Here is a 12,924-nt window from a genome sequence, read left to right as displayed (position 1 = left end):
CCGTGACTGTGCAGAGGCAGGTGTGAGTCCGGCACGCGCCGGAGAGGAGTGTGTGTGGAGCGGCCTTCGCCTTCGCCACTCCTCACCTGCTGCTCTCCCCACCGCAGAGGGAGCCCATCCTGCTCCGTCCCGCCCACTCTGCTCCTTCTCCTTCCTGCCCGGAACTGGGCTGAGTGCTGCTCTGCTCGCCCTGTTCGTTTTCAGGCTCGGTCCCTCCTGCCCCTTCAGTGGCCGTGCCAGGCTGCGCGTGGCTTACCAGCACTGCCCCACCCCACCCCAGCACTGGGTAAGCCAGCACTGGGGGTGGGGTGGGGCAGTGCTGGCTTACCAGCACTGCCCCACCCCACCCCCAGTGGCTCTGCTGGGAGGCCTCCGTCTCAGGGCATCCCTTTCTCGCTCCACACAAGCCCCCTGACTGCATCTCCTTCAAGTCACTTCCCCACCGGTGGCTCTTGTGGCTTGGGCGGGAATGGCAGCCTGGACACCCCGGGTGGGGAGAGGCAGCCGGCTGGCTTGGGAGCTGGCCCGACAGGAGCCACTGGTGTGGGTGAAGCCTTTAAAGACAGTATCTGCTTCAGGTGATAAAGATCCCGCTTACGAGGGTCCCGGGTAGGCACCGACTTTAGCTTTCCTTCTAGGCTTTGGCCTAGATGAAGACCGGTGGGCAGGAGAGTCTGAAGGGATCTGTCGTGTGTGTGACAGAAATGCACTTGGTATGGCATGCGGTCTGTGCACGAGCTCAGGACATAGGCATCATTCGTAACCACCTGTGCTCGTCCCACACTGCTTACGCATGATTTCCAAGGTTTTTTAAAAGATTTTACTGATTTATTAGAGAGTGTGAGCTAGGGGGAGACACATAATGACAGAGCAGGGGGTACAGGGATGAGCAGACCCTGTGCTCAGTCTCATGACCTGAGCCACAGTTCAGAGTCGGCTGCTGAACCAACTGAGCCCCAGGCGCCCTATAAACGTTTTATTGTCAGGGGAGGCCTCCTTAGACAACAAGGCAACAAGGCATCCGGAAACTGCCTGGGAGCAGTGTTTGGGGGCGGCAAGAGGAGGGCAAACGGCCTGGATGGAGGCACTGTCCTTCCTTCAGCGCCTCTATGAAGCCAGCACAGACACATGTGCGGTGGACAAAGTGTGGGCCCGCCATGCAGGCGGAGCAGTGTCCCATGTCACACACAAACCTCGTCCCCTCCTGGATAGATTCTGAGCCCGACACCCGAGGAGAGGCCTGGAGCAGGACCCCAGTCAGTGCTCCAGAGCCCCCTGCCACCCATACATGAGCCCCCCCTTGTTGGGAACCAGGGACACGTGAGAGCAGGGAGCAGAGCAGATTTTCCCCCAATTGACGATTTTGGGACCATTTTTCTCCCATTTCACCCTCATAAGGAGAGACGTGTGTGATGGGCTCTTACAGACCCAGTGGCTGTGTCATCTCAGCCTCTACCGCTGCCTGCGGTGGGCTTCGGTGTGTCACAGGCCGGGGTGGTGGGGAGCACAGATGGTGCAAACAGCTAGAGTGAGGTGTGGGGCGTCCGTGGGCGGCGGGACAGCAAGAGGGCTGCAGAGGCAGCGTGGCTTCCGCTAGGGCAGCATGTCTGAGAGACACATGTCCTAGGTCAGGGAGGCGGCACGTGCCTCCCTAAAGCATCAAGTGGTGGCAAGTAGGCGGGGGACGAGGGCAAGTCGGGGAGAATTATCTGGAAGGGACTGTGCCTTCTCTCTGTGCCAGCCACATCTCAGATGCAGCGGGCCTCATTAAGTGAGGGGGACACAGTTACACTTTTTTAAAACTTGAAGTTGTAGAGAATTTTCAGATACATACAAAAATAGGAAAAAAACACTACAGTGAACTGGATGAACCTTTTACCCAGCTTCGTTTATTTTCCTTGTGGCCAGCCTTTTTTTTAAAATGATCTCTACTACACCCAGTGGGGGTCTCAGACCTGTGACCCTGAGATCAAGAGTCACCTGCTCCACAGAGCCAGCCAGGTGTCCCTCCTTGTGCCCAGTCCTAGATACATCATTCGTCTGCAGATTCTCGGTTTATAACTTTAAAAGATAAGAACTCTTCACGTGCGTACATATGTTCGTGTACGTACGTGGGTGTCGGACTCCCACTGACATGTTAAACAGGTTTGCTTGTTTGAATCAGGATCCAAGTAAGGCCCATAAACTGATTGGTTGATGTGTCTCTTGTCTTAAGTTTCTTTTTACTCTGCAGGCCCCTTTCAGGTATTTTTCATGCGTAAACCAAGTCGCTTGTCCTCGAATCTGGACTCTGCTGATGACAGCCCCATGGCTTCATTTAGTGTGCTTCCGTGTCCCTTGATAGTCTGTACATTGACTCAGGTTTGATCTCCCCCACCCCCAGATTTTTGCAAGACTTTCATAGGTTGTGGTGGTATTTCACGTCGTGTTTCACTCTCTGGTTTTCTCTCTCTCTCTCTCTCTTTCTCTCGGGTGGCCAGTACCAAGAGCCATGTGTTCAGTAGGGGTGCACTGTGTTGCTTCCTCCTCCGTCCGCTGGCTGGCGCATGTCTTTAAAGCAGAACTGCCTCTTCACCAGCTGATGTTTACTTGAGGACCAGACAAGAAGTAAACAAGTGGTGGCCTCAGTGGCAGAACGCTGGCTCAGGAAATGCGTGGGCTCTAGACCTGGGCCAGTGACCTCCGTCCCTGTGTGCGGCTGTCTCGGGGTTGGCACGAGATGAGTTGCCACCGGTGCTGCCGGGACACATCTATCTTGGTTCAGTGGCTGCCAGAACATTTGGTTGGGAAAAGCACTTCCCTGTGTTCTCATTTCGAGAGAATTGCAGCCTTGTTGGAAAGAGGAGACAAAGCGGAGGCCTTTGTTTTGAGGGTGATAAGTCCTTTATAAATGACGACTGAATGCGTGAACCACTTAGTGTCCTGTTGATGCTCACGTCCCTTCATGATGACGCAAAGAAGAGGTGGAGTGAGGCTAGAGTCCAGGAAGGCTTTGAAGAAGGTGGCCCTTGAGCTGGGCTTCGAGGGACGGGGAGGAGAAAGCGGTGGGCTTGCCAGGCGAGGGGCAGTATGAGCAGCGAGGGATGATGGCTCACGCAAGCTGAGGATTATGGGAAATGACTCTGTGGCCGGCCCTGGGCTGCAGGCGGGCGCAGGAAAATGCAGTAGGCATTGCACGTATGCTCTTGGAGTACAGTGGAAACCGTATTTTCTCACGCTGACGAGAGGGAGAGGGTGCTAGAAGGTGATGTGACCACACTGGTGGGTGTGGCACCTGCTGGTAGGCCTCCCTGGGCCCCTGCCTGGAGCACTTGACTGCAGGGGAAAGCTGGGCTCTTCCACAGAACCAGGGAGCAGCTGGGCCACTCACAGGACCCTGGAATCTTCATCCCAGAACCCGGTGCCCACTTGTAGATGAAGCACAAGCCCTCAGTCCCGGTAGCGAAATGCTCACCCCTACAGGATTCCTGTCAGATAGAAGGCTAGTCGTCCTTTGATGACTCCCCGGCGGTGAGCAGAAAGTCAGGCTAACCAGAGCGTCATGGAGCCTGGAGGCTGCGCCTCGTCGCTGCAGCTGTGGGCCCGGGGCCGCTGGCCTGGGCTCTGCGCCCGGACACCGCTGTGTGGTGCTCGGCGCCGCGAGGGGGCGAGGGGCCTGTCGTGCAGGGGTGTGTGACTTCCCTGAACAACTAGCAGAGCAGCGGAACTGAGCAGCAGAACTGAGCAGTGTTCACATATAAATTAGCAAAGTTTTGGTGGTGGTGGTGGTTTTTTGTTTTAACCTTATCTGCACGTATTCTATGCAGAATGTCCTCTAGGGCCTCAGGTTTTGGTTCTTCGGGTTCCCCTGGGATCCCGTTTTCTTCTGAGCAGCTGCATCTTCTGGTTTAGGAACGGCCTGCTCCCTCCAGTCCGGAGCAGCTCGAGTGGCAGGGAGAGCGCGGTGTGGGCTCACCCAGCCCCGAGCCCCGGGAGCTCCACGCTGCGTCTTAGTGGCTTTGTTCTCCTGTTATGCTCCGTGACCAGGGAATCAGACTCCCACACTTTCGGTTCAGCGTGACTCTGCCTCTCTAAGCATGGGCAATAAAAAGTAAGCACTGTCTTGGGGCACCCACCCTGTGTCCGGCCCTGCCCTTCGGCCTGGGCCTGCGTCCCGCCTCCGCCCCTCCTCCATCGTGGCGACGGGGTGACTCCTGCAAAGGGACACCTTTCAGATACTTGGCGCCTTTTCGATTATACCTCCCCTGGATGGCCTGGGCCGTTTCACATGTTCTTAAAGTGAACGCGAAGGTTTGAGCCTCTTGATTTACCTGATTTTGTGGGGTTTTCTGGATCAAGTGAATAATGAGCCATTTTCAGAGATCACTTCAAACTGCTTATGGGAAGAACGCTGTTACTGTTTTTAGTGGGAATATCCAGTGCTGGGAGGAGGATGTGGTCGGACAAACACTTCAGCTCGGTGGTGGATGTCCGTTGTCACATTTCTAGAAAGCAGTTAGGTCCCGTAGCTTAAGAACCTTAATATATACAGTCTAAACCTTTGGCCAGGTAACTGAAGTTCTGGGCATCCTGCTTACAGGGTCATCAGAATTGTCATGACTTCTGTTCATAAAGATACTTATTGCTGCCATGGTGGGTTTTTGGTTTTGTTTTCGTTTTTAAGATTTTTTTGTAGGGGGAGAGAGTGAGGGGTGGGGGTGCAGAGGGAGAGTCCTAAGCAGACTCCACTAAGCGTGGAGCCCAACACGGGGCTTAATCCCACATCCCTGAGATCATGACCCAAGCTGAAAGCAAGTCAGATAGGTGCCCACCCAACCCACCACGCCCCCTAGGCACCCATATTGCTGCCATGGTTTTAATGGTGAAAAATTAGAAAAAATCCAAATGTTCAATATCAGACATGGGTTCGGTTTATATAAGATCTTAGAGAATAGATTATTATACGTGGCCCCTCTTTACAATTCTCAACTTTGTGGGAAAACGTTTGTAACATGAATGAAGCAGGAGTACGCATCCTAGACAGATGCCTGTGTGGTCACCCAGGAGGGAAACACACAGTAGGAAGAACTGGCAGAACATGAAAACATGACTCCAGATTTTCTCTGAGCAAGGGGTTAATGGGTAAGATTTCAGGTGGAACAAAATGACATTTTAGATTTGGATCCAGACAAATGGGAGAAGAGCTTCCCAGCAGGTGTACCGTTGCGGCGGGGAGGGAGCGGCCCAGTGTGCATGGGAACCGCTTCGGTCCGCTGGGGTGGGCGCAGAGGCTGCAGGCCTTGGATACAGCCTCTCTCTGAGGCAGTGCTCTTCTTGCGATTGGTTTCTCAGGTTCAGATTCAGAATAAGAAGGTGGACATCTCTAAGGTCTCCTCCAAGTGTGGGTCCAAGGCCAACATCAAGCACAAACCTGGTGAGTGCTGTCTCCTACACCCCAATCCCAGCATGCCTGGGGCCTGTGGTCCTGCCAAGGCCAGCTGCATCGGTCATTCCCTCAGGATTCCTGGAGCCGCCCCCGCCCAGGAGGCAGTGATGCCAACTGCGCAGTGAAGTGCCTGTCAGGGAGGGGGCTCTGAGCACTCAACACCTCGGGGCCTCTGAGGAGGAGCAGGTCGTGAAGGCTGCCATTGGCCTGGGCATCACTGTCTCCAGCACCTGCCACGGGCCTGGCCCTCCCAGGTCACGGGCCAGGACCTGGTACCCAAGGAGTTGTTGGATTAGGTTCTCCTGAGGCAATAGAACCTCAGCAGCTGGCCACGGCTGGGGGTCTCTCTGCTGCAGCAGGGGTGTGGTCAGCCCCAACCCTGGGCCTGGCTTCCCGGAGGCCGGGCACCGGGGCCACGGCGTTCCCTCTCAGCAGAAAGTGTCATCATTCATTAGAGAACATGTCCTGTTTAAAAGAATCAGAACAGTTTGGCCCTTAACTTTTTTATCTGGAAAATCTACTCTAGTGTGGTACCTCACTCCCTAGTGCTGCTGACTGACTGGAGGCCCGGATTTTGCCTGGGGGTGGGGGGGTGTGGACTTCAGGGTGGGGCCGAGTTGGTGAACGTGGCAAGAAGCTGGGACGTGAGCGGAGGCGATGGCCACGTGAGGGAAGCGCAGCTGCGGGGCCTGGAGCAGGGTGGACCCAGCAGAGCAGTCTGGGCCCAGATCCCGTAACCACACCGTGGCTGTCAGCTCTGAACCTTGTTCTGGTGTGCGGGCCACCTCCATGCCCCAGCCAGGCAGGAGCACTGGGCCCCGGACCCTGTCCCTGTCCTTTCTAAACTCAGTGCCAGGACCATTCCCACCGCTCTTCCTTTTCCTGCACTGCAGAGAAGCCGCTTTCCACTTTCCGTCTTGTCACTATAGTGCAGCTCAGTTCAGCGGCTCAGACAGATCAGTTCCATCCTGCCTGCCCGTCACCAGCTTGACAGTGACTTTGGGCAAGTCATTCGTCTTTTCCAGCCTCAGCTCTAGCAGCTGTGAAACCAGGATCCTAACCCTGACGGACAGAGTATTTGTAGACTGAAAGGAAGCTGGGTCACCCCGTACCCCCCAGTCGGAGGGAGTCACTACACTGCCAAGAGAACCTAAAAGCACACGCCCTCGAGCCACCTTCAGATGTTTGGCTGGAGGCCGTGCCTCGGGCCTCTGGCAGAGGTGAGGGTGACTTTGCTTCTCGGTGGAGGCGTTCCGCTGCAGGTGCAGATTGTCAGCCCCACTTTGAGAAGGTGAGTCCTCTGTGACAGGCACGTTCACTGTCCATCCTGCGTTGTCCCCAGAGCCGCTGGGAACAGGTCACATTGGTGTCTGTACTGGGCACGCAGCAGGTCCTCGGCCAAGCTAGGATTCCTGTTCCAGCCTCCCGGTTTTGCCTGTGTGACCGGTGGTTTTTTGTTTTCAGGTGGAGGAGATGTCAAGATTGAAAGTCAGAAGTTGAACTTCAAGGAGAAGGCCCAGGCGAAGGTGGGATCCCTCGATAATGTGGGCCACCTGCCTGCAGGAGGTGCCGTGAAGGTAGTGAGTGGGGCAGCGGGGGCCACAGCAGGGGACGCTGCCTGGCCAGGGTGGGTGGGGTGGTGCCGCTGGAGTCGGGGTCCCAGGAGCTGGGTGCCTGTCACCGCCCCTCAGTTTTGTCAGGAGTCCTGTTCCCCACGCCGTTGTGTGTTCCCCGTGTTCATCATCAGCCCCGAGTGAGGCAGGAGAGGTAAAGAGGCCCCGGCCCAGCGGCCTCGGCCCTGTCCACCTGGGGAGAGACCCTCTCCTGAGAGCCATGGCCTGCCTTTCTGAGCCCATCTCAGCCATTTCCAAAGGGCCTGTGAGCTGGGATGCTACTCCCCCACAAGGTGGGTGGTCCACGTGGCCTGACTGTCCCTGTCTGCCTCAGGAGAGAGCACGTGGGGACGTGCTCCGTGCAAGGCTCCGCTGGCCCCGAGAGCAGGGTAGCACGGCTTCAGCCCCACCCCAGGCTGGGGCTCTGGGAGGGCGCTCAGGTGGGCAGGGCTTCCCATTGTCAGGCCTGGCTGGGCCTCTCCTGCCTTCCTCCCTCCCTCCCGCCCGCCTTCCCTTCCTCCCTCCTTCCACAGCACCGCGAGACCCTCTGTGCCAAGACACTGTTGTCCTCTGTTCCGTGTTGTTGCGGGGGCGGGGAGACCCCGGGGGGAGCAGCTTGCTGAGGAGAGCTGCAGCTGCTCAGGGGAAGGGGAGCAGGGGCGAGGGCGAGGAGCAGCTGTGGTGGGCCTTCCCTCCCGCCTGGCCCAGCCCCGCGTCTCTCCCAGCTTCCCTTCCCAGTTTGGGGTCTTGGCCCTGTCCCAGGCTCAGTCATGCCTCCAGACCTTGTGAGGAGCCACTCCCTAGTCTGTCCTAGTGGGGCACTAGCTCAGGTGTCGTCCCTTGTCCGAGGCCACGTGGCAGGTACTCTGGACCAGGGTTTGCACCTGGGCCTTCTGACCCCCAATTCTGGTGTTCTTTATTCACATCATCTCCCTTTATTATTTCTGGAGTTGTTTTCCCATACAGAGGCCTGTCTCCTTCATTGTTGTGATTAGAAACCTCTGTGGAGTCATTGTCCCCTTTTGGGCATTCTGGGGCCCAGACGTTCCAGCTCCCCACTGGCCTTCCCTTTTCTGCTTTACTCGTACTGGGTGTTCACCGCCCACGCCATCCTCCTCCTAGGAAGCCCTCGGGGCCCCAGAGTTTCTCTGGGTCACACCTCTCTGGCCACCCCTCCTGTGTCCCCAGGCTCCAGGAGGGCGCCCAGCACAGCAGAGGCCTCCGTGTCTGGAGACGGCTAGGTGAACAGGCAGGGGTGCCCCCGGGTTTCCAAGAGAGCCTCTCTGTGCAGCCCCTCTGCGATGGGAGTGGTCTGGAGTTCACGGGGTCAGAGGTGGCAGGCTGCACCCCTCTAACCCGATTTTAGGCTCCCAGAGCTCCCTAGCTGGCCTGCAGTACCCCTGCTTCCCAGCCAGTTGCAGACCCATACGCAGCGATCGTCCCCCGGGTTTTTGCTGCTGAGCCGGTGTCACAGCTAGCTCAGTGCCATCGTGGGTGAGAAGCCTGCCCCTCTCGCCTTTCACCCCAGAAAGACTGCAGGGAACCTTGCCCTTCACGGAGGAGTCTTCCAGAGTGTGTCACTAGCTAGGCCGCACGCTGGGCCTAGGGCTGTGCTCTCTTGCTCTGCGCTGGGCCAGGCCTCGGGCTCAGGAGTCGCCTCATGGTGGGGGATCGGGGCGGGGAGTACCTGGCCTAGATTCTTCGGCCAACTGGGGGCAGGGGTGGGGCGGGGGCTGTGTGTAAAACCCACCACCATCACCCATCCCACCTCCTCCCCGACTGACCCTGCACTGTCTCCCCCACTGTTTCATTGTAGACTGAGGGCGGTGGCAGCGAGGCCCCTCCGTGTCCGGGCCCCCCTGCTGGGGAGGAGCCGGCCATCCCTGAGCCAGCGCCCGAAGCTGGCGCCCCCACTTCAGCCAGTGGCCTCAGTGGCCTGGCAGGGGGTGGTGACCAAAGGGAGGCCCAGACCTTGGACAGCCAGATCCAGGAGACAAGTAAGTGGCTGGGCTTGGCCTGAGGGCCAGCCGGGGGCCCTGCCACTGGCTGCAAATTGAAACTTTTTTTTTTTTTTTTTTTTTTTGAGTAGAGTGTGGCCTAAATTTTAACCAAGCAACCTTTTATTTTCCAGGCATCTAACGATGACATTCTGGTCTCGTCTTCCATCCCCTGTGTTCCCCCTCTTGTGTCCCTTGTTCCCCCCTCCCTTCCCTCCTCCCGTGTCACTGCAGATTGAGACCTACAGGCTGACGTTCCGGGCAAACGCCAGGGCCCGCACCGACCACGGGGCTGACATTGTCTCCCGCCCCCCCTACTTCCCTGGCGGCCCCAGCTCAGGCACCCGGGCCCTTGGCTCCCTCTCCCGGGCTGCGATCTAGACCCCACACGGCTTGGATGCTGGGCAGTCCTCCAGGCCCTACCCCCTTCCCCCGCCCTGCTTGCCCCCGGCAGCAGCAGACCCACTCCCAAACCTCCACTGCTCCCCGCCCTGGGCCCACTACTTGCTTTGTTCCTGTCCCATCATTGCACATGGCTCTGCACATGGGGTTGGGAGGTGAATGGGCTGGGGAGGCCAACTTGGGATCTTATGGGATCTGGGAGGGGGGGAACGGGATTCCAACCTCCTCTTTGGGTTTTTCGGACCAAACCCAAGAGAAACTGACATACCCACCCTCCTCGCTGGGCCCACTTGGGAGAGAAGAGTGGAGCTGGACAGCTGCACGGTGGCAGGATGCTGACAGCACCCCCCGGAGCCCGCTAAGCCACTGCCTCTCCCTATGACCCTCTGTGGTGCCCACTGTGCAGGTGGGGCCAGGCACCTCTTGCTGCCCTGCCCCAAGTTAGTTAGGGGTCAGCTCTGACTGTCCTCACTGCTTCCCATACCCGCCTAGCTGCTGTCACACACTCTTTTCTTTTTTCTCTCTTTTTTTTAAATAACCTAAAAACTGGTAGAGGAGTTTTGCAGGTTGAAGCCATGTCTAAACGAAAGTCCTCAGTAGGTGTTAAAGGAAACAGGGAGGGGAGATCCTTAAGCCTCCAGCCAGGAGGTCAGGCATCAGGGGCTGCCCTGGCCTGGGCAGCTTGGGGCCCCGGAGAAGGTGTGGGCACGGCAGGTGAGGTACAGGGGCTGTAGCCTGGTGAGCAGGGAGGGCATACTAGGGACTGGTCAGAGTGTGGTCTGGTTGTTCTGGTATTTTGTGTGTATGCTGCTTTTCTTTTCTAACCAAGAGGCTGGTTTTGGCATCTCTATCTGTCTCATTCCCTGGGATGTAGTGGGAGGTACAAGTTTGGGGCTGGAGAAGCAGGGAAAGACTCTGGAGGTCATAATCCTCCAGACTCGAAGGCCTAGGACACCAGAGCCCTGTTACCAGGAGCCCAAGATGTCCAGACTCATGTGGGGGATGGGGAATCAGGTGTGGAAATTTCAAAAAGGCAGGAGACCAGCCATCTCCCCCACCCCTAACAGCCTGACTGGGGAGGGGGAGAGGCGAGGCCAGCCTGTGCAGGGGTGTCCCAGCTAGGCCCGGTCTTGGGACGGCTGCAATGATGAGAAATCCCGGGAATTGTATTGACACGAAGATTCTTATTGCACTTGTATTTTTTTTTTTTTTGTATTAAAGTTTGCATGGTTTCTAATAAAGGATTAAAATTTAACAGTTTGTAGTGAAATGGCGGGGAGTCTCTGAGGGCGTCTCCTCTGGAGGAGCATTTCCTGCAGTGCAGACTTGCCCCTTGAGGTCGCCAGACTTGGCCCCTCGCCGCCCCACCCCGCCACTGCACCTGTTGTCTCCCTTCCTGGAGCCCAGGAGGAAGGGTTCTTGACGTTGGTTCCAATCGGACCTCCATGTAGAGGGCGGGCATCTGGGCCAGCAGGTTCTCCCACTTCGGAGGTAGCATTTCCCTCAGGGAGGTGGGACACCACATCCGCAGCTCCCCGAGCACATGCTGCAGGGGGCTGGTGGAGAAAGCCTTCCCTGCACCAGATGCTAGAGTGCCATGTGCCAAGGACATCGGGGCACCCGCGTCTTGTCAGCAGGAGAGGGACGGAAGGCAGCTGGGGAGGAAGTGGGGCAGCTGCAGAGCCGGAAAGTACCTGTACCCTCCTCTTTAGCCCCGGGGCCACAGATGCTGAGGCAGGTGACTGGCTCCCAGTCCGAGGGAAGGGCTGTGAGAAGTGAGCCTCATGGGGAACAGTCTGTGTGGGCTGGTGTGGTCCCAGCTCCCTTGAAGCGTCCCCCAAGGCCGAGAAGGTGCCCTGACAGCATGTGGGTGCATTTCTGCACTTCCAGTTTGCTTCTGGCTCAGCCATTGCCTGTGTCAATCTGTGATTCTGTTGTACTTATCTCAAGAGTCAATAAAGCTCATGATGTCCTACCGCACGGGCCCGTCTCTTCTGTCCGTCCTGGTTTGTCTCCAGCTCCAGCATCACTGACCTTGCCCCGTAGTGCATCTGCTGGCTTCAGCGGGCTGCTGGGTACCATGCTGTCTTGATGACTTTATTAGCAAAGTCACAGCTCACAAAAGGGCTGCTGTACCACCTAAGGCCCCTGAAGGTTAAGGTTCAAGTGGCCTTAGCTGCCTGTGGAACTTGTCCCTGGTTCTGCTCAAGGGGCTAGGAGGTAAAGATTCACGAAGAGCCTGCAGTGGACCACTGGCCCCGAGAGGGAGGCCAGGGTCCTGGCCCAGAAAAGGCAGCAGCCCTGGGCCCTGCAAGAAGCAGGAGCGTGGGTGCCGGGCCCCCGAGAGAGGAGCCCCCCGCGGAGAGCAATGCTCACAAGGGATAAATAGAACTTTATTTTAAATAAACATTTGCACTCTGTACACAGCCCCAGCAGACAACGGGGCTCAGTCATCCGCCGTCTTGCGCACGTCAAAGCTGCCGCAGGGCCCACGCAGCAGCTCCGCCAGCAGCGCCAGCAGCTGCCCGTGCTCCTGCTGCACGCCCGGCGGCAGAGCGGCCAGCTCGCTGCGCAGACTCCGCTCCACCATGCGGCCCAGTGCTCGGCGCAGCTCCCGAAGCAGCCGCACGGTGCGCGAGTCCCCCTCCAGCCGCAGCAGATCACTGTCGCTCAGGGAGATGGTAGCCCGGCGCCCATCATCTGCAGGGGGTGGGGGAAGAGACCACAGAGGTGAGGCCAGGCTGGGGGCTCCCCACCAGGGATGCAGACCAGCCCAAGCCGCGGTGGGGCAGAAGGCAGGTGAGTACCCACCACGGATGTGGACGTCCCCGTCGGTCAGCAGCAGCACAGCTAGTGGGTGCACCTGGGAGGAGTCCCGGACAAAGACACTGCCGTTGGACTTGACAGCCATGAAATACGTCAGCCACCGGCTCCGCAGCCGCGTGGCCTCTCTATGGAATAGAAGGCAGGGGTGAGTCCACCCTTCTTGACCAGGCCAGCCGCCCTTCCCCCGGCCCTGCCTGCTTCCTACCTGTTAATGGTCGACTTGTGTAGCAAGATGTTTCCTGATTTGGTCCTGTAAGTGACGCTGTTGGGCTTGAATTTGCCCTGCCGGGTCACCTTGCCCTGTCTCACCTACAAGGATCAAAGGAGAGACGGGCAGGCTGAGCGAGAAGCAGCAGGCTAGGGGGTGGGGTTGATGAGGGAAGGAGGCTGGGGCCCTCTGGCCCCTTCCCCAAGGCAGCACCTGGATGAGGTTGGGGTAGAGGCCCGCCATCAGCACACCCTTCACCAGCTCCTCCTCTTCGCTGTACTCGTTGCACTGGGCAGAGGCCAGGGTGCAGTCTGAGGGCTTCCCCACCAGGAAAGCCTCGTAAATGTTCTCCGAGAACTGCTTGATGAGTCCTGGGGAGGTGAAGGTGGGCTAGGCCTGCGACCCCTAAGCCACAAGGCTGGGGAACCACAAGCCTGGGCCTTAGGTGGGGGG

General features: G+C 58.0%; 2 protein-coding genes across 24 annotated transcripts in view; one reads left to right on the top strand and one right to left on the bottom strand.

Moving 5' to 3' along the window:
* Positions 1 to 11,413, top strand: part of MAP4 (microtubule associated protein 4) — a 193,852-nt gene extending 182,439 nt beyond the window's left edge. For 11 of the 17 annotated variants that reach the window (XM_032318351.1, XM_032318342.1, XM_032318321.1 and 8 more), the window contains 3 exons: positions 5,332 to 5,413; positions 6,890 to 7,002; positions 8,855 to 9,144. In XM_032318351.1, the coding sequence (XP_032174242.1) occupies positions 5,332 to 5,413; positions 6,890 to 7,002; positions 8,855 to 9,058 (399 nt within the window). In that variant the 3' untranslated portion in view covers positions 9,059 to 9,144. Of the gene's footprint in view, positions 1 to 5,331; positions 5,414 to 6,889; positions 7,003 to 8,854; positions 9,145 to 9,169 lie in introns of those variants that run through there. The other 6 variants (XM_032318330.1, XM_032318317.1, XM_032318294.1 and 3 more) reach the window with 3 other exon arrangements.
* Positions 9,962 to 12,924, bottom strand: part of DHX30 (DExH-box helicase 30) — a 31,016-nt gene continuing 28,053 nt past the window's right edge. For all 7 annotated transcript variants that reach the window (XM_032318399.1, XM_032318413.1, XM_032318405.1 and 4 more), the window contains 4 exons: positions 12,685 to 12,842; positions 12,469 to 12,572; positions 12,249 to 12,388; positions 9,962 to 12,137 (listed from right to left, as the gene is read on the bottom strand). In XM_032318399.1, coding sequence (XP_032174290.1) covers positions 11,884 to 12,137; positions 12,249 to 12,388; positions 12,469 to 12,572; positions 12,685 to 12,842 — 656 coding nt within the window. In that variant the 3' untranslated portion in view covers positions 9,962 to 11,883. The remainder of the gene's footprint in view (positions 12,138 to 12,248; positions 12,389 to 12,468; positions 12,573 to 12,684; positions 12,843 to 12,924) is intronic.

This window comes from Mustela erminea, chromosome 1, assembly GCF_009829155.1.
Source record: "Mustela erminea isolate mMusErm1 chromosome 1, mMusErm1.Pri, whole genome shotgun sequence".
Classification (NCBI taxonomy): domain Eukaryota; kingdom Metazoa; phylum Chordata; class Mammalia; order Carnivora; family Mustelidae; genus Mustela; species Mustela erminea.
This window is presented reverse-complemented; position numbering and strand designations above follow the sequence as displayed.